The sequence below is a fragment of the Mesocricetus auratus genome, unplaced genomic scaffold (genome assembly GCF_017639785.1).
Source record: "Mesocricetus auratus isolate SY011 unplaced genomic scaffold, BCM_Maur_2.0 Super-Scaffold_6730, whole genome shotgun sequence".
In the NCBI taxonomy this organism is placed as follows: Eukaryota; Metazoa; Chordata; class Mammalia; order Rodentia; family Cricetidae; genus Mesocricetus; species Mesocricetus auratus.
This window is the reverse complement of record NW_024429184.1, coordinates 25,365,480-25,384,091: the sequence shown is the minus strand read 5'-3', so window position 1 is coordinate 25,384,091 and position 18,612 is coordinate 25,365,480. Positions and strand designations below refer to the sequence as shown.

Genomic DNA, 18,612 nt, shown 5'->3' with positions numbered 1-18,612 from the left:
CACGTGGAGGTCTTGCTCGTCACAGGCTTGTGGGCCCCACTCAGAATTCCAGTCACGGTGATTAAATCAACTCAGCAACTATGGAATAGGCCCAAGAGTTCACCTCGCCGACCTCTGCTGCCACTGCCTGGGGGCCACACTCTCAGAGCTGTGAACTGTCCTAGACCTTTCTGTTGACAGAAGTGCAGGGATGAAGAAACAACCATGAAGAAGCTAGGAACAAATCCAGAAGGCAGCGGGCCATACAAGACAAGCGGCACGGGTGCTCCAAAGAGCCAGCGAGCTGGAAGGAGCTGGGAGCCGCTCAGAGACCGCAGAACCCAACAGTCAGGTGTACAAAGGGCCCTACACCAGGGCAAAATCAAACATCTCAAAAGAGATTGAATAAACAAATAAATAACCCGTGAAAACAACTAAATAAAATATTTAGGAGCACCTGAGAAAGTCTGAACATAGGCAGGACATTGTGTGATCATTGCGGAGTCTCTCAGATGTGATGAATTTTGGGCTTATCCCTGTGGGCAGGCACACTGAGCTCCTGAGAGGTCAGACGGCAGGACACGGCAACAGTCTCCCCCAGTGTGAGGCGAGGGGCTGGCGAGGCAGGAAGAGGGGCCCAAAGCAGCAGACTAAGAACAGAAGCTGGGTGTGGGGCCCTGCTTCCAACCCCAGTACTCAGAAGGGAGGGGGTCAGAGTTCAGGACCAGCCTAGGCCACACAGTGTGACTCTGAACAGAGAATTGGTCGACTCTCAGTACGAGTGTAAAAGCATTCGCTATTCATCAGTGTCTTCTCTAAACTCTTCTCCGTGTGGTTGTTTTCTGATAAACACTTGAACGAAGGAGCTGGAGCTGTACCTCACTTGGTAAGCACTTGTTTAACATGCATGAAGCCCTGGGTTCAGTCCCCAGCCCATGAGACCAGATGTGGGGTGCAGACCTGCAACCCAGCATTTGGGCCATGAAGCTGGAAAGGCAGAAGTCCCAGGCCTCCTCAGCTACAAAGTGAGTCTCAGGCAAGCTTGACTCCATGAAAGACAGCAGAGCATATAGACGAAGAAAATAAATACTAATAGTTTTTCTTGCCGGGTGTTGGTGGCCCAAGCCTTTAATCCCAGCACTCAGGAGGCAGAGGCAGGCGGATCTCTGTGAGTTTGAGGACAGCCTGGTCTACAGAGCGAGTTCCAGGACAGCCTCCAAAACAATACAGAGAAACCCTGTCTTGAAAAACCAAAAAAAAAAAAAAAAAAAAAAAAAAAAGAGAGAGCTAGTTCCAGGACAGCTTCAAAGCCACAGAGAAACCCTGTCTCCAGGGGAAAAAATAGTTTTTCTTTTTTATCACTACAGGCTTGTGGGTAATTTGCTTTCCTCACTAATGTTTCTTTTTCTTTTTCTTTTTTTTTTCAGTTTAAATTTAGATTAGAAACAAGGTTGCTTCACAAGTCAGTGCCAGGTCCCTCTTCCTTTCCCTCCCCTCCTCCCTTGCCCTCCCTCTTTTTCTTTTACTTTTTCTTTTTTTTTGGTTTTTCGAGACAGGGTTTCTCTGTGGCTTTGAAGGCTGTCCTGGAACTTGTCCAGGCTAGGTGTTTATTTTTCTTTTCTTTCTTTTTAAAATAATGCTTTGTAATGGAAATGTATTTCTTTCTTCCCTCCTTCCCCAGCCCCTCTTCTCTTCCTTCCTTCCCTCCCTCCTTTCCTTCCTCCCTTCCTCCCTCCCTCCTTCCTTTCTTTCTAGAGACAAAGCCTCACTACTGCCCAGACTATCCCTGAATTTGTGACCCTCCTGAATCATCCTCCTACATGTGCCGCTATGCCTGGCAGGAATACATAACCTTTCTAATCCTAACTTTGGTTATATGCCCGAGGCCGGCACATGCATGGAACCAAACCCAAGCTGCCTTCACACCTGTCCCCGGGAGGGAGGCTGAGTCCGGCTTCACACCTTTCTCCTGGAGGGAGGCTGAGTCCCGGCTTCACACCTGTCCCTGGGAGGGAGGCTGAGCCCTGGCTTCACACCTGTCCCTGGGAGGGAGGCTGAGCCCTGGCTTCACACCTGTCTCCTGGAGGGAGGCTGAGCCCCGGCTTCACACCTGTCCCTGGGAGGGAGGCTGAGCCCTGGCTTCACACCTGTCCCTGGGAGGCTGAGCCCTGGCTTCACACCTGTCTCCTGGAGGGAGGCTGAGCCCCGGCTTCACACCTGTCCCTGGGAGGGAGGCTGAGCCACCGGCTTCACACCTGTCCCGGGAGGCTGAGCCCCGGCTTCACACCTTTCTCCTGGAGGGAGGCTAAGCCCTGGCTTCACACCTGTCCCTGGAGGCTGAGCCCCGGCTTCACACCTGTCCCCGGAGGCTGAGCCCGGCTTCACACCCGTCTCTGGGAGGGAGGCTGAGCCCTGGCTTCACACCCGTCCCGGGAGGCTGAGCCGCCGGCTTCACACCTGTCCTGGGAGGCTGAGCCACCGGCTTCACACCCATCCCCGGGAGGCTGAGCCGCTGGCTTCACACCTGTCCCTGAGCCGCCGGCTTCAAACCTGTCTCCTGGAGGGAGGCTGAGCCCGGCTTCACACCCGTCCCCGGGAGGCTGAGCCGCCGGCTTCACACCCGTCCCGGGAGGCTGAGCCGCCGGCTTCACACCCGTCCCCGGGAGGCTGAGCCGCCGGCTTCACACCCGTCCCGGGAGGCTGAGCCGCCGGCTTCACACCTGTCCCTGGGAGGGAGGCTGAGCCGCCGGCTTCACACCTGTCCCGGGAGGCTGAGCCGCCGGCTTCACACCTGTCCTGGGAGGCTGAGCCCTGGCTTCACACCTGTCCCGGGAGGCTGAGCCCTGGCTTCACACCTGTCCCGGGAGGCTGAGCCGCCGGCTTCACACCTGTCCCGGGAGGCTGAGCCGCCGGCTTCACACCTGTCCCGGGAGGCTGAGCCGCCGGCTTACTTGGTGCTGGGTCTTGCTCTCCATCTGTCCCAGCTTTGTGTTCACTTTATCCTGCACTGATCCCAGCTCAGCTTTGATCTCCTCCACCGCCGCCTCCAACTGGTTCTCCAGCTTGTTGATTAGAGGTTCGCATCGACAACCCTTTATTGGTGCCTGGGGGAATGAAAAAGGAATCAGGGGCTGGAAACATGACTCAGTGAGCAAGAGCACTGGCTGTGCAAACCTGAGGACCTGAGTTCAGATCCTACCACCCATGGAAAAATCCAGGCATGTACATCTGTAATCCCAGAGCTGTGGGGGCAGAGACAGCAGGATCACTGGGGCGTGGTAGCCTCCAGGTTCCGTGAGAGACCTGTCTCAAAGGAGTAAGATGTACAGTGATAGAGCAGGGAACCCAGCGCCCTCCTCTGGCTTCTGCAAGTACACACACTTGGGTGTATGCACTCAAATACATACACATAATGTATGACACTCACAAATACTCTCCCCCACCCCAGAGAAAGAAAGGGAGAGAGAGAGAGAGACAGAGAGAGAGGTAGAAATTAGTAAATTAGTCCTTCTTTATTAAAATATCATCTAGGGCCACCATTGTGCCACTCAGGACACCAGGGGGAGGCAGAAGACTAAGGGGACAGACTTGTCCCCATGCTAGCATGGGAAGTCCCATTGCTTGAGCTTTGGGTAAGTACCTGTCTTAAAGATGCTTGAAGCCACCCACTCTGGGACCTCAAGACAGAAGTGCCTAAAGGATGGTACAGATGCTATGGGTAGTGACTTCTGGGGTGTACACGGCACGGCACATATGCACGTTTGGGTGGGGCCCTTGTGGCTCATGTCTAAGTCAAGTCCTGAGTGGCCATGGACCCCCAGGCCCGGGCTTCGCCAGCTCATAGCGTCTGCAGGCTGCTGGCCCAGGGCGGCTGTGCGGTACCTGCATCACTTTTCCATCCTCGCCCCTGTACAGTGTGTAGAGCTGGTAGGCCCTGAATCCATGTGGTGGAGGTGGGGACCAACATCGGTGTCTGCTCTTCTTTTTGGGGTGATGGTGACTGTGTGGGTTCCTTTGGTGTCCAGGCTGTTGATCTGCTGCTGGGGTGGGGTCAGAGAGTGCTGACACCTGTGGGAAGGAAGGGCCACCCCTAAGTCCCTGCAACACCCACTGGAGTGGTACCCGGCCAGCAGGTCCATCTCCCATGCTACATAATGTAGCCCTGTGTCAGAAATAGAAAATGAAGAACCCCAGCATGCTTTGGGGTCCAGAGGACACCCAGGAACGCATGAGCACCCTCTCAGATGTCTAATGCCAGGAGATTTCATTTTCGTGTTCATTCCCAAACAGCCAGCCAGAGGCACAGTGTCCCAGCTGGGCAAGTCACCCCAGGCCCTCCGCCAACCCCAAATGTGCCCTGCTCCCAGGACCTGCTTGCTCCTCACCTCTGGCCTCGACTTTCTCCTCCTGTCACCCTTCCTGGGCTCCTGGGAAGCTGCCGGGCAGTCTTTTCTGGCTTCCTCTTTTTGGGGGACAGCTTGCTCACTACTGGGGGTATCTCCTGCTGAGACACTTCCCTACAAAAGAGAAACCCCCAAATGGCTACACTTGAATCTTTGGCCTCTGACCCCAGCTGGGTAAATGTGTGCTTACAAGACTCCATCCCATCATGGACCCACTGGGACATTAGCCAATGACAGAAGTCTTCCGCAACAGCTGCTGGCTGGCTGTGCGGGTGGGCTTTCATCTGGATAAAACCAACTGTGCTCTTGGGTCCATACTTTGGTGCTTTTGTGTTTTCAAAAAAAAATCTCTATATCACAGTCCCTGCCAAGAATTCTCAAAGAACTGGGTGCTTCACACATGTCTTTAATCTCAGCAGAGGCAGGTGGATCGGATCTCTGGGAGTTCAAGGCCAGCTTAAGCTAGCTAGCAAGTTCCAGACTAGTCAGAGCTAAACAGTGAGACCTTGTCCCGGCAAAAAACTTCCAAGGGATCCCATATTGCTCACTGCACAATGGCACTGCTGAGGGGTGAAACTCCAAGTCAAGCTCGTATTCTATGTACAACGCAACCCTGCTGTGCCCCGCGTCATCCTTCTCTGACACAGAAGAACAGCCTCGCTCCAGTCTCTAGTTAGAAACCGAAGAAGCAGCCTGCCCTAGAGACTCTCAGAATCCCCTAGAAAGCTTGTTCAAACACACCAGACTGACTCTATCCACAGCTCCTGTTCCTGCAGGTCCAAGTGAGGCCTAGGAGTCTGCATTGCTAACAAGGCCCCAGGCGACAACATGGGCACCACAGCTGCAGAATCCAAGTTCTGCACAGTTCAGGGCACAGTACAGTCGTGGGACAAAGGCCTCAGGCACACAGGGCACACAGGGAGGAAGGCCACTCTCCTCACTCATACACACAAAGACACAGGATCTGGAACTACAGACAGACAGGGAGGGACATTTGGAAGGGGAAGCAGCCTGAGCCCGGTGAGAAGGACGGGCTAAGGAGAGCAGCAGCAGGGCAAGGGGCCCCTCACACCTTGCTCTGTGCCACCTCATCTCTGGGCACAGACTGGGCCCGCCTCTCTTCCTTGAGCCTCTCTCTCCTTTTCCTCAGGCTTCGCCCACGGCTAAAGTGCAAGATCTGAAAGAGACAAACGCCATAGCTGTAGGGGTGAAGGGGACACAGCGTCAACATGATGTTGCAGAGCGCCTTGGGCATGGCACTCTGACCTAGCAGAACTCACAGCCTGGTGGGAAACACGAGCAGTAACAGAAAACTCTGGACTTCCTGTGCCTTCTTGGTCTTGTGCTGAGCACAAAGGGAAGCCAGAAATGGGTAGTGCACTGTCTCTGATCACAAGAGACTTCTATGATGATAATAACAGCATTTGTGTGCTAGGCTGGCATGGCCAGATAATGTACATAGCCAGCAGAGAGTGCCACTTACATAAACTAGGATAGGAATGCCTGCCATGAGGTAGCCCTGCTCCAGACAGTTTCACTTTCTACCTTCATTTCCCTTGGCCAAAGTATATGGAAAAAAACCTGTCAGTTTAATTCTGACATCACTGGGGTGTATCTGCGGGCTATCAGGTTTTCCGTGTTTCCAAAGGGACCGGTATCTGCCCCTAACAATGCAGTAAAGCAGAAGGAGCCAGCAAGGGCATAGGACAGGAGCTGTCGGGGGACCCAGCAGCAACTGGACAAGCACGTGGTTTTGGCTGCTCGGTGCTCCTTCTCGTCAAATGGAAAAGATGGGGAGCTCTGGGGTCAGCCGGGAACAGGAGATGGCTGTACCTGCCGTCACTGCCCGTCCTTAGCCACTAAGGTGTTCAGTTGGCAGAGTGTGTTCCTCCAAACACAGTCTGAGGCACCAAGAACCTTCAACCTCTGGCCCATAGTATTTAAGAATACAAAAGTCTCAGAGCCATTGACGCAAACCACAGCTGGTGACAGTTCAGACTAATGGGCGAGTCTGGCAGAGTGACTAGTGCTGACTGCTCCCCTGGTGTGGACTCTCTCTGACCTCAAGCCTGAACTTCATCACATTTGTGAACACAGCCATCACATATGACAAATGCCAGGAGGTCATCTGAACCCAAAGCAGCAGCAGCAAGCACCATTGGCTGCTGGAAAGAACTGTAAGGCCCACAGTGGGCCGAACAGAACATCAGCAGCGCTTTCCAGACTCCAGGAATCTATGAACGTTGGCCCGGAGGCCTTGGGAGAAAGCGTCTTCTTAGTGCTGCTGCCAACAAGACATACTTAACTAAAGGCCTCACCAAAAGGATTTTTCTTTACAGACAAAGCAAGTTGCATGTGAAACTACAGACAACAATATGCAAACAATATGCAAAGGACGTATTATATTATGTATGAGCACCACCTGCACACAGTGCCACAGAGGCCAGAAGAGGACATTGGACCCCTGGAAAAGGAGGTATGGATGGTTGTGAGCCACCACGTGGTGCTGGGGACTCGACCTGGGCCCTCTGCAAGAGCGGCCGCTGCTCTCAGCTCCCTAGCCCTCTCTCCAGCCCTGTAAGCCACTTTTAAACGGAGACGCAAAGCAGTCCAGCTCAGGAGAGAGCACAGGTGAAGACCCTTGAGCTCCAGGGGATGGCTAACAGGTGGACTTAAAACACAGCGCTCTCTGAGTGAAGTCTGCAGCCCCCAGACCCACGGCCCTGTGAGAGACTGAGGACAGGGCCGAGTGGGTGTCAAGTCGCCAAGTGTTGAAATGGCAGACGGACTGCCCCCTGACTCTCTACTTTCTGACCGTGACAGACCAGCATTTTTCTGTTTCCCAAAGCTGGAGTGAGGTGGGGGTACGGCACCCTTGCATGAATGGGGTCCGAGGACCCTGACTAGGGACAAGGGGATGAAGAACACATGGACACACAGACGCAACAAAACTGAGGCCGGCTTGGCTGTGCTCACTCTGACGGGGTGGCTGCAGCACCCTAGAAGTTCAGCACGTGTACTACACACAGCTGAGCAGGGAGGTGGGTTATCATATGCTGGGGGCAGGGCTCATGGTATACAACTGAACAAGCAGGCAGGGTTGCTAATCTCTATAGGGGGCAGTCTTCTCCGGATTACAAGCATCTGCGGGGTGGGGAGAGGTTATGGTGAGCAGTTTTTGCACACACTTTCAACATCCACTCATGGACCAGAAGGGCTTTGAGTCCCCCATTCTCAGCTATGAGGGCAACTGTGTAGCCCCGCATGATCGGTAAGATGCCCTCCTCCTACCTGGGGAGCCTTGGTGAGTAGCAGAGCAACTTCAGGATTATTGTGGTAGCGGGCAGTCTCCAGCGGGGTCTGGCCTGCCTGAGGAAAGACACAGGGAAGACAGGTGACAAAGGGACCCCAGGCACGGGCAGTTCCGCTCTCCATAACACTCGGGTGGAAGGGCGGCTCCTGGGCCTCAGTCCCTCAGTGGAGTACATTAGCAAGGTTCACTAATGCCTCTTAGCCCAGAGGACAGGAAAAGGGAAGACCAAGAGGCCCTTCCTGCTGATCAGCACACGGGATCAGACAACCACCCACAGGCAGCCACAGGAGCAGTCTCCGCACAGAGCTACAGCCAGAGGTGGGCTGTATTAGACGCCAGAAGTGACATCAGGGGGACTCCACAGGAAAGCAGAGTGTGTCCTGGGAGTGTAGTTACCTTGGACAAGGTAACAGCAGCACCAGGCAGGTTAGAGCTATAAGGGAAGAGGGGGCGGGGTGCAGGCAGGGTGAGCTAGCCACAGAGACAAAGAAAGCCAGCTTCAGGCCCCAGAGCCTTGCAGGAAGAAGGGTGCTGGCTAGAGAAGCCACAGAAATGATCAGGCAGGCTGTGAAGAGGAAGGCACAGTCCTGGGGAGAAAGGCGGCGGGGCTCTCAGGTGGCTTCAAAGCTGAGAGGCCATTATGTATACAGTGTTCTGCTGGCATGTACGCCTGCAGGCCAGAAGAGGGAACCAGATCTCGTTACAGATGGTTGTGAGCCACCATGTGGTTGCTGGGAATTGAACTCAGGACCTCAGGAAGAGCAGCCAGTGCTCTTAACCTCTGAGCCATCTCTTCAGGGCCAGAGGCCATCTTGAGGCCCACATGCCAGCTTGGTGAGGACCCCTCAGAACTCTCTTCTTGCCAGGCCGTGCTCACCCCAGCCCAGTGTCTGAAAGAGTTAACTCCCGGGGTAGCTCAGAGCTCATCCAATCCAGATGAGGGCACCAGGGGCTATGGCCATGAAGCTCACTGAATCCTCAGGGACTGCAAGTCTGTGAAACTCACTGCTGCAGTTCAACTTACGTTGTTCACAATGGTCGTGTCAGCGCCAGCTTCCAGCAGGATTTTGACTACCTTCTTGTGATTTAGGGCAGCAGCCACATGGAGGGCTGTGTCTCCAACCTGCAAGCAACCAGAAGACAGCTTGCTAAACTCACATATTGGTCCCAGGCTAGCTATGCTTCTCTGCCTAGGACACTCTCCAAATCCAAACAGGATTTGCTCTACAAACATGAAGTTCACTGTGACAGTCTTGAAGAGACCCCAAAGCTGAAAGATCAATGCATTCATTTATAATATGGAGTCCAGAAGCCACAGACCAGGGTCACATATGTATGGCTAAGAGGACCAGTTGGATTGCTGAGAATGGAGGGCCTCCAAGCCTCTAGGAGATAGGCTGAGGTGCTAAGAGCGTGTCGCCCAGAGCTCTAAACCCTGTGAATGGACCAGGGAGCTCAGCTTGGCTTCTGAGCTGGCACTGAGGAAAAGTAGAGAGACTTGTAGGCTGCATGGATCAGGGACCCTGGGACAGTTCATCTGCAGGCTCAGGTGGGGACACTAAGGCCCAGGATTTGCTTAAGGCTTACTACGCTTCCCCTTCCAGCCCGTAAGTTTTCATACTCTCTTTATACAAAGTGTTCCCGGGTGATCAGCACTGAAATGAAGCCAGTTCCCAAAGGCGGGAATGACAGGTGTGGGTCAGACAAACACAGGAGAAATGAGATTCACCCTCCCCTGGCCGAGCAGACCAACAGCCCCAGTCTTCACTCATGGGCAGTGGGAAAGTTCAGCCATCTTTGAGTAGAGGCAAAAGCCTATTTCACCCCCATCACTGGTGCTGGGGAGAGCTCTGTGAAGTGACTCCCCTTCTTAAGAAGTGCTGGTGCCAGGGTCCCTCTCCTAGACCCGGTTTCACTCGTGTCCAGTGTGGGCTGGGTGTGGGGATCTCTGACGGTGGGGCTGAGATGGGAATGTTTTGTGTGTTTTTAAGTTCCATGCTGTCACGTGCTGCTAAGGCCGGTGGGTGGAGACTGAAAGGGGGGTAGCCTCTGCCCTGGAAGCCTGGGGAGTGGAGGGAGATGTACAACTGTCTCTGCTGAATGTACAGCACAGAGATTTTTGATTCTTTTACATGGGGTGGGACCCAAGGCAGCATCTTTTTTTTTTTTTTCCCTGTGGTTTTTACGAGACAGGGTTTCTCTGTATTGTTTCGGAGGCTATCGGTCCAGCCTGGCCTCGAACTCACAGAGATCCGCCTGCCTCTGTCTCCTGAGTGCTGGGATTAAAGGCGTACGCCACCACCGCCAGGCCCAAGGCGGCATCTTAATGTCCCCGATGGCTCTCCTAAGCATCCAGAGAGGGTAGAAGCCACTGTTATAGGGTATGTTTAATCTGTCCCACAATCTAAGTTTAATTCCAGGTTTAGGTACCCAGCTCGCCACAAAGGCAAACAGAAACAGGAGAGCCAGCAATTCACACAGAAGTGGCCGGGCAGGACTGGAACAGCAGAATTCACGAGACACCTATTTCGCTTGCTTCTTTTCTTCTTCTTTTGCTAATTTACATTTCTATTTTATGTACACTGGTGTTTTGTCTGCATGTATGCCTGTGTGAGGGTGTTGGGTCCCCTGGAACAGGGGGTCCAGACAGTTGTGAGCTGCCATGTGGGTGCTGAGAATTGAACCCAGGTCCTTTGAAAGAGCAGCCAGTGCTCTCAACCATCTCTGCAGCCCTCCGCCCTTGCTTCTTTTCTAAACCGCGCTCCTTTGTGTAGGTTTTCTTGATAAGATCATAGTATAATCAAAAGTCACGGTTCACCCTGTAACTGTGGGGATAAGCACAGGAACGGATAGATGTGTGTCCAAGGATGGAGGCAGCCAGACAGGCCAGAGACATTGCGTCAGTACTGGTGGGGTCCCAGGTGAGCCCCAGGGCAGCACCTCCCAGCAGCCTCTACCCCGTCCCTACCCATTAGGCTGCCCTTGTGGGGACACGGCCTGCGCCCATGGAGAGGTATGTGCACTGACCTGGTTCTTTTCATGAACAGAGCAGAACGCGCTGAGGAGGAGTTTAATGATTGACAAGTGATTATACCGAGCAGCCACGTGCAAACAGGTGTCTCCCGCCTGTGGATGAAATCAAAGTCTCAACACCCTGAGCAGTTACAAAGCCTAACAACAAAAAGGCCATCACTTAAGAGCAGGCAGACAACTCTCTGTGCTGTAGGGAGTGTAAGCCTGAACTATAAACCACCCCTTTAACACAGCGGCTCCAATCCCAAGACCCTTTGCTTGGCTTTGCTTTTGTGTATATAAAACTAGATACTGCTCTTCATGGGCACTGTGGGACAGCTAATGTGGGTGACAGGCTCCACAGACCCTGGCCTCCCCTACAACAGTGTCTGGAATAAGCAGAGTTAGACAGACAGCATTTTGGAATGAGTTTCCCAGCAGAGACCTATGGCAGCCGGAAGGATGCTAAAATCCTCCGTGGAGCAATACAGTCTAGGGAGCAGATGAATCAGAAAATCTCAGAATCCTTCTTAGTGGGAAAGGCCAGACTCCACTGTCTGTGACAACACAGAGACAGACCTCCACGATGGTTTGCAGGCTCCCACTGGCGTTTTCCATCTGTTGAGATGATCACGACCACTAAGCAAAGTGAATTCTAGAGTTATATCATATAAGTCTGCCCCAAACGGGGAGATATTGGCAATTTCTGAGAAAAGCTTAAGCCACAGGCTCTCCTCAGAAAACACAGGAAGGTCTTTTAGTGACACATTCGACAACCACTGCCCTGCCTGCATGTGATAACTAAAGGATGCTGTAGTTATCAACAGCTGCCCTTGGAAGAGGCTAGGTACTGAGTGTCACAGGACAGCCCTGCCTGGTACTGGCCCAGACAGCAGTGCAATGCTCTACTGGATACCAGACATTCTTAAAGCATTTAAAACACTTGTCCTCTTGGGCTGGAGAGATGGCTCAGTGGTGAAGAGCACTGGCTGCTTTTCCAGAGGTTCTGAGTTCAATTCCCAGCAGCCACATGGTGGCTCACAACCATCTTTAATGAGATCTGGTGCCCTCTTCTGGTCTGCAGGGATGCATACAGACAGAACACTGTATAGATAAATAAATTTAAATAAAAAAAAGAAACCACAAACACAGTTGTTCTCAATCTTCTTAATGCTGCAAACCTTTAATAAAGTTCCTCATGTTGTGGTGACCCCAACCATAAAATTATTTTTGTTGCTACTTCATAACTATAATTTTGCTGCTGTTATAAATTATAATGTAAATATGTTTGGGTATAGAGGTTTGCCAAAGAGCTCACTACCCACAGGTGAGCTTTCTAGTCCTGACAGACACAGAAATGATAAAGTAAACTTGAGGCACAAATGGAGAAAGTAGCATTTTTTCCCTAAATGACCCCTTGAAAATTAGCAAAAAATTAATTTAGAGATTAGGCCCCAAACACTCTGGCACTTTAGTTTCTAGATATTGACACTGACTCTGCCTGGGGGTTTCTTTTCCAAGTTAAGACAACAGAGAGTGACCCAGAGACACTGATACTTTCACCCACGTTATTTTTGAGGTCAGCCCGGGAGCCGCCCAGCAGGAGGACGCGTGTGCTCTGGGAGCGACTGTTCTGGCAGGCCAGGTGCAGAGCTGTGTTCCCTGCCTGGGAGAGAGGAGGACAGAAGGGAGGACACGTTAGCAGCATACGCCTGCACAGACTGGCCGTGCACACGGAGAGTCTTACTCAGGAAGAGGCCAGCCATTGTCACATTATGCATCATGATAGGGATCCCAACTGGTGTTTCAGATACAAGAACCATGAATAAGGACTTCAAATGGCTGTTCCCTCTGTCCCCAAGCTTTGGCTCTGAGCTCTACCTCTGCCCCTCCTGAGTTAAAGCCATACAGAAAAGCACTTCCCATGCTCAGGCTGACTTCTTGACCAGAAACGGAGCTCGGGCTCTCCTTCCCGAGGCCCTGAGCATGAGTCATTGGTCCTTGTATTATTTCCTGGACCACAAGCATGGGTGCAGCTCTGAACCTGTTCAGCATAGGCAGTAGCTGGGCTCGAATACTCTGGGACTGGTGGGGGTGAGGCTAACATGTGACTTGAAGCATGCACTGCGATACCTGTTTTTCAGTTTTTTACATCACAAACACGTGAACTGTGGAAAAAGGTTGACCTTAGAGGCAATACTGCTGCTAACCACACTTAAGCACCACCTGAGGAAAATGTCCACAATAATTTCGCAAATGCCATCATGTGAAGAGATCTCTTTGATTCTAGGGGAACAGCTGCAGATAACCCTAGAAGAGCGTTTTCTCGGTACTTATGGAAAAGCAGGTAAGATACAGTGAGCAGCTTGCGGTGGTTAAATCCTGGCTTGGGCTGTGTCCTGCTGACCTTAAGAGCTGCGGTCGCCCCCCTAGCCCCCTGCAGCTTTGTGCATTCCTCCCCTCGCCTGCCCTCCCCTCGACCTCACGGCACGGTCAGGGAAACTCCAGGTATTATACTCCTTTTGAAAAGAATACCACAGCATTTGGAGAAGATAACAAGCAAATAAATTAAAACTGAATCACCAGTGCACTCCTTCTCATAACCGTGGCTCTAATCAGCCTGTTTGGGTATTATCACCAGGGATGAGGAGGAAGGCCAGCCAGTGGCCTGATGAGGTAGACCGCCTCAACCCTCCGTGTCACCCTCGCTGCACACCAGAAGCTCCTGGGGACAGGACTGTGGCCCTGTTCCGGACTCAGATTTCCTCAAGCTGGGTGAAGGCCCATCTAGCAGTCCACATCTGAGAAATCTCTCTGAAAATCAAGCGTAGCTTAGAGCTGCCTTGGTTTTGTTTTGTTTTTGTTTTTAGGTTTTAATTTCCAGGCTGAGAACATGGCAAACTTAGCTGCTTTCCCAGCAAAGCGTCTACTTATGTCTAAACACTCTTGATCTCTGAGCTGTTGACTTCAGGGCAGTGGTTAGATATGTGATAAAAATTTGAATGAAATAAAAGAAGTCCAATGGTTCTAGAAATGGAGCACACCAAAATTTACTTTGCCACTAAGAAATATCAATGGTGTGTGAAATTACTCAGATCAAGAAAAAGGCAACATTGGGCTGGAGAGATGGCTCAGAAACGAGCACTGGCTGCCCTTATGAGGACCCAGGTTCAATTCCCAGCACCCACAGACAGATCACAACCATCTGATGTCTTGTCTGGCCTCTGCAGGTACCAGGCACACATGTGTGTACATATATTAATGTAGGCAAAACACTAATACACATGAAATAAAATGGAGAGAGAGAGGGGGAGAGAGAGAGAGAGAGAGAGAGAGAGAGAGAGAGAGAGAGAGAGAGAGAGAGAGAGAGAGAGAGAGAGAGGGAGGGAGGGAGGGAGAGAGCGCACAGCCAGGGAAACCATGGACACAGAGTGTGGTTACTAGGGGCTCTGAGGGACTGACCAGGGACTGCCACAAGAGTACAAAACAGCCTTTCTGAAGTGACATTCTATGTTGGTGTTGGCAGTTACACAACCACACACATTTGTCTGAACTCATGAGACATGATTCATTCCTAAAAAACAGACTTTATGTAAACCCCACCTCCAAACCTGCCATTAAAAATGTGGCCTACGGTGGATGCAAGATCAGCACCCTAAATGATGGGTCCTAACTCTCCAACATGATGCTGCTTTGGCTGAATAAGAAGCACTTTCTAGAAGATTTCTCAGAAACTGTCTGCAGAATGCAAGCATCCCCCGTTGGACCCTGAGAAAGAACTAGGGGCTTTCCACACTCCTCTCGGAGCCCTACATGGCAAGGGGACAGCATGTCGCAGCAGACAGACCTGGGCTGCTTTCTGGCCCTAAAGGTGTCCCACACTCTACTAGCTCCAGCTCAAACTCACTCGTTCACAGACCAAGACAACCCGTTTCTCAGTTGGTATAAAAAGGAAGTACAGACTCTGCTCTGTCTTGAAGAAACGGAACAACCTCGCCCGAGAGCATATGAGGCAAGCATTCTGATCACATGCTGTCTGCAGGGTCCCACTGCCCATGAAGGAGCCACAAGAAATGTGACCACAAAGCTGCCCCAGGATTGCTGCGGAGCAGCCCAGTGGGCCTCTGGGAAGGCCTGGGTTAGATGGCTGTAGGCAGAGGTGTTTTAGGCACCACAGCAGGTGAGGCCCAAAGAAGTCACAGCACTGATGGAGACCATTCCTGATTGGCTGGTTAGTATCAGCCTAACCTGCTACTCAAGACCTTGTGTGATGATGTGTGTGCAGGATCTTGGGCTACAGATACTTGGTTTCTTGACCTACAGTTCCAGACTCTGTGTGTGTCTCTGTAGGTGTTGTGTGTGTGTGACTCTGTGTGGTGTCTCTGTCTGTGTATGCATGCGTGCATGTGTATGTGTGCGTGTCTCTGTATGTGTGTGTGTCTGTGAGTGTGTGTATGTCTGTGTATCTCTGTATGTGTTGTGTGTGTGACTCTGTGTGTGTGAGTACGTATATGTGTGTGTGTGTGTGTGCCTCTGTGCTGTGTGTGTGTCTCTGTGAGTATGTATCTGTGTGTGTCTGTGTGTGCTCGTGTGTGTAAGCCTGTATGTATGTGTGTGTGACTGTGTGTGAGTATGTATATGTGTGTGTCTGTGCGTGTCTCTGTATGTGTGCATGTATGTGTGCTTGCGCACGCGCGAGTGCACGTCTATGTTTGTGTGTGTGTGTGTGTGTGTGTGTGTGTGTGTGTGTGTGTGATGTTGAGCATGCTTCTCATGCTGTTCCTCCCCAGGCACAGACTCAGTACTCCTACACCTCTCTATGTGACACCACCAGCCAGGTTCACCAACCAAGCAAGTGCAACTCTTCAACATTACTGCAAATATTCTAAGAGTGCTGACAATGTTTCTTTTACTTTTAAAATAATTTACATCTCTTCTCCTAATGGTGGAAGAAATAATCAGTTCAGTTTAGAAACTTTGGGAAAGGTACAAAAGTAAAACACAACCAAAAATTAGTAAGTCTAAATTCAAGTAGATAACCACAGTTAATATTCCCGTGATACCTTTCCAGGCTTAGTTTTTACAAAATGTAAATTCACATTAGCATTGAGGCATGTATGTTTGACCATGTAGTCCTCTGTCATGCTCTTTCATGATTCATAACATAGTCATTGAAACTGTGAGTTAAATTATATTGTGTTTATGCTGAGTGAATGACTTTACATTCCTGTCCTGTGTTTTTTTACCATTTTACGTATTGCTGTCATAGAAATACTTAAGGATAAAGTTTTCCTAGATACTTTGCTGCTTTAAGAACCGAAACCTGGGATAGCAGCTACCACACAAATAGGCAGGAAGTTCTTTTCCTTTTAGGTGATGCCAGGGATTGACCTGGGGATCTTGTGCATGGGAGACAAGTGCTCTAGCCTATATCCGCAATCCTGCAGAATCACTTTCGTTTTACAGCTTGCCTCCCAAAGGCAGCCGACTGCTCCAATTCCATGTCCCCAGCCCACTTCACCCTACCATGCTGCTACTGACTGTTGGTTTTCTGCCAACATTTTCCATGCCAAGCTGTCCTTCTGTAATAGTGTCAAATGACGAGGACAGGGTCCCCGCAGCGGCCAGGGGTCTCTCACACTAGCGGGTCTCATCCCTGTGGCACACTTACCTGCCTGGGGCACTAGCCCTCCTACTTCTGCAGTGAGCCTTCTAGGTGAGCCTGCCCTGCAGGGTTCTCCAGGCCCCAGCGAGCTCTGCCTGGTGCTTCTTCTCATGGACAGGACACAAACCAGGACAAAGATTCCCATGTCCCTCATCTGTGAAGGAGGAGCTCAGCTGCTGGGCCTCACCTTGTTCCTGGCAAGCACGTTGGCTCCCGCTTTAACAAGCAGCTTGGCTGACTGGCTGAACCCATGCCAGGCGGCTTCATGGAGGGCTGTATTCCCATCCTGAGTAAACACAGTGGAAGACAGCACATTACCCAGGGTCTGGCTCTTCTCGATAAGACAACACATGGTGGTGGCTATAGGGCCTTCCTCAGTGGGGCCATCGGAACCACAGAGCACAGATCTGAGTGACAAGTCTCTCCGTTCTCCTAGCAACAGCAGAGGACAAGAGCTGTTTAGGACACACGGAGGAGGAACAGCAGGTGGGTGCCTGGGTCAGGCCTAAGTCTGCTTGGAAGCGCGCCATCCAGAAAGGCTCTAAGGCCTCCCACAACTTGTCCCCAGAAACAGCAGGCTTGGGATGGCCCACTGTCACTCCTTCCCACCTCCGCTGTCCCCTGTGCCCCACTATTTTCCTGAAGCCAGAAGAATCCTTGCAATTGGGCCTTATAAGGCCCAGGAACCCAGTAGGTAGATGACTCCACCAACCCCATTTCTTCACCCAAAACTTTTATTATGTTTTTAAGAGAGCACTATTTAGCCCTGGCTGGCCTAGAACTCCATATGTAGACTAGGCTGGCCTCAAATCTAGACATCCTGTGATAGCTAAGATTAAAGGCACATGACTGGGCGGTGGTGGCACACACCTTTGATCCCAGCACTCAGGAGGCAGAGGCAGGCTGATCTTTGCGAGTTCAAGGCCAGCCTGGTCTTCAGAGCGAGTTCCAGAACAGCCAAGGTTACACAGAGAAACCCTGTCTCCAAAAACCAAAAAGATCAAAGGCATGTAACACCATACCCATCTCTTCATCAAAATTTAGTGGTCTCTAGCTTAGTATAAAAGCCCCAGGATTCTAAATGACCAGTGAAGAAACAATGATTGTAAAAAAGCCAAACAAGATTTCTAGATACAAGGGTTTTAAACACAAACTAATGGAATGGCTCCCATTTGCTTATGAGAGAGGGATGAAATATGGACAGGTCGGAACGCACATGTAAGCATGCTCAGGGCAGGAGTACACTCCCATCCAGAGACGTGCCCAAAAGAGCTAGGGCCCAATGCACCCGGCACCCACAGGAGGACAGCCAGGCTTCCAGAGACAAGGCTGGGAAGGGCGAGGGGCCACGAGGCTGAGCCAGGACCATTATGGGAGCAGCGAGAGGCAGGGAGGCTGAGAAGGCCTGGGGCTGCAGAGGCACTGCTCCTGACCGGGAGCCTTCTGATGGGCTGAGGAGCATCGTGTGCACTGACATCTGTGCACTTTTCTGCACATATTCACTCTTTCTAATGAAGAGCTGGGGGGCACAGAGGCTGTTCTGCACTTAAATGCAAAGTCCCACATTTTAAGACTTGACAATTTAAAAACATCTGGTTAGGACACATGCATCATTAGGATTCTGTGAAGAAAGAAATTATTCGGTTCTCTCTTTTTCTTCAAAGCTAAAAACTTGAACTTGTTTGCGCATTTAGGAAACAGAGCCTCTGAGGGTGCCTTTCACCCACTTCAGTGAACTTTCACAGACTTTTGTTTTGTTTTGTTTTTGCTGTTTTTTTTTTTTGAGACAGGGTTTCTCTGTGTAGCCTTGGCTGTCCTGGAACTCACTCTGTAGACCAGGCTGGCCTCGAACTCACAGAGATCCGCCTGCCTCTGCCTCCCAAGTGCTGGGATTAAAGGTGTGTGCCACCACCGCCACCGGGCTTTCACAAACTTCCACACGGACCTGGACTAAAGCTGTTAGCACAGAGGCACAGACAGTGGCAAGGGCTTGTAAGCAAACACACCTGCTGGGGCCCTGACCTTCCAGAGAAATCTGGGTTGACCTCTCATTGCGAGGCAGGAGAAGGACAATATCACAGCAAGTCATGCTGGCTCCTCTGCCCCGGGGTCCTGCAGGCCACACCGTCCCTCTTACCTTGTCCTGTCTGTCCAGGGCACATCCCTCGCGGATAAGCGCTGTGATGATCTCAGTGTTTCCCACCACAGTGGCCCGGTGCAGAGCTGTCTGGTCCCCCTGG

The 18,612-nt window shown here is 51.5% G+C and overlaps 1 protein-coding gene across 7 annotated transcripts in view; it reads right to left on the bottom strand.

Annotated features, from left to right (window-relative positions):
* Positions 1-18,612, bottom strand: part of Ankrd6 (ankyrin repeat domain 6) — a 155,985-nt gene that overhangs the window by 9,131 nt on the left and 128,242 nt on the right. For 5 of the 7 annotated variants that reach the window (XM_040740496.1, XM_040740501.1, XM_040740492.1 and 2 more), the window contains 10 exons: positions 18,510-18,608; positions 16,560-16,658; positions 12,275-12,373; positions 10,723-10,821; positions 8,720-8,818; positions 7,674-7,751; positions 5,455-5,559; positions 4,365-4,496; positions 3,862-4,047; positions 2,931-3,083 (listed from right to left, as the gene is read on the bottom strand). In XM_040740496.1, the coding sequence (XP_040596430.1) occupies positions 2,931-3,083; positions 3,862-4,047; positions 4,365-4,496; positions 5,455-5,559; positions 7,674-7,751; positions 8,720-8,818; positions 10,723-10,821; positions 12,275-12,373; positions 16,560-16,658; positions 18,510-18,608 (1,149 nt within the window). The remainder of the gene's footprint in view (positions 1-2,930; positions 3,084-3,861; positions 4,048-4,364; positions 4,497-5,454; positions 5,560-7,673; positions 7,752-8,719; positions 8,819-10,722; positions 10,822-12,274; positions 12,374-16,559; positions 16,659-18,509; positions 18,609-18,612) is intronic. The other 2 variants (XM_040740509.1, XM_040740505.1) reach the window with 2 other exon arrangements.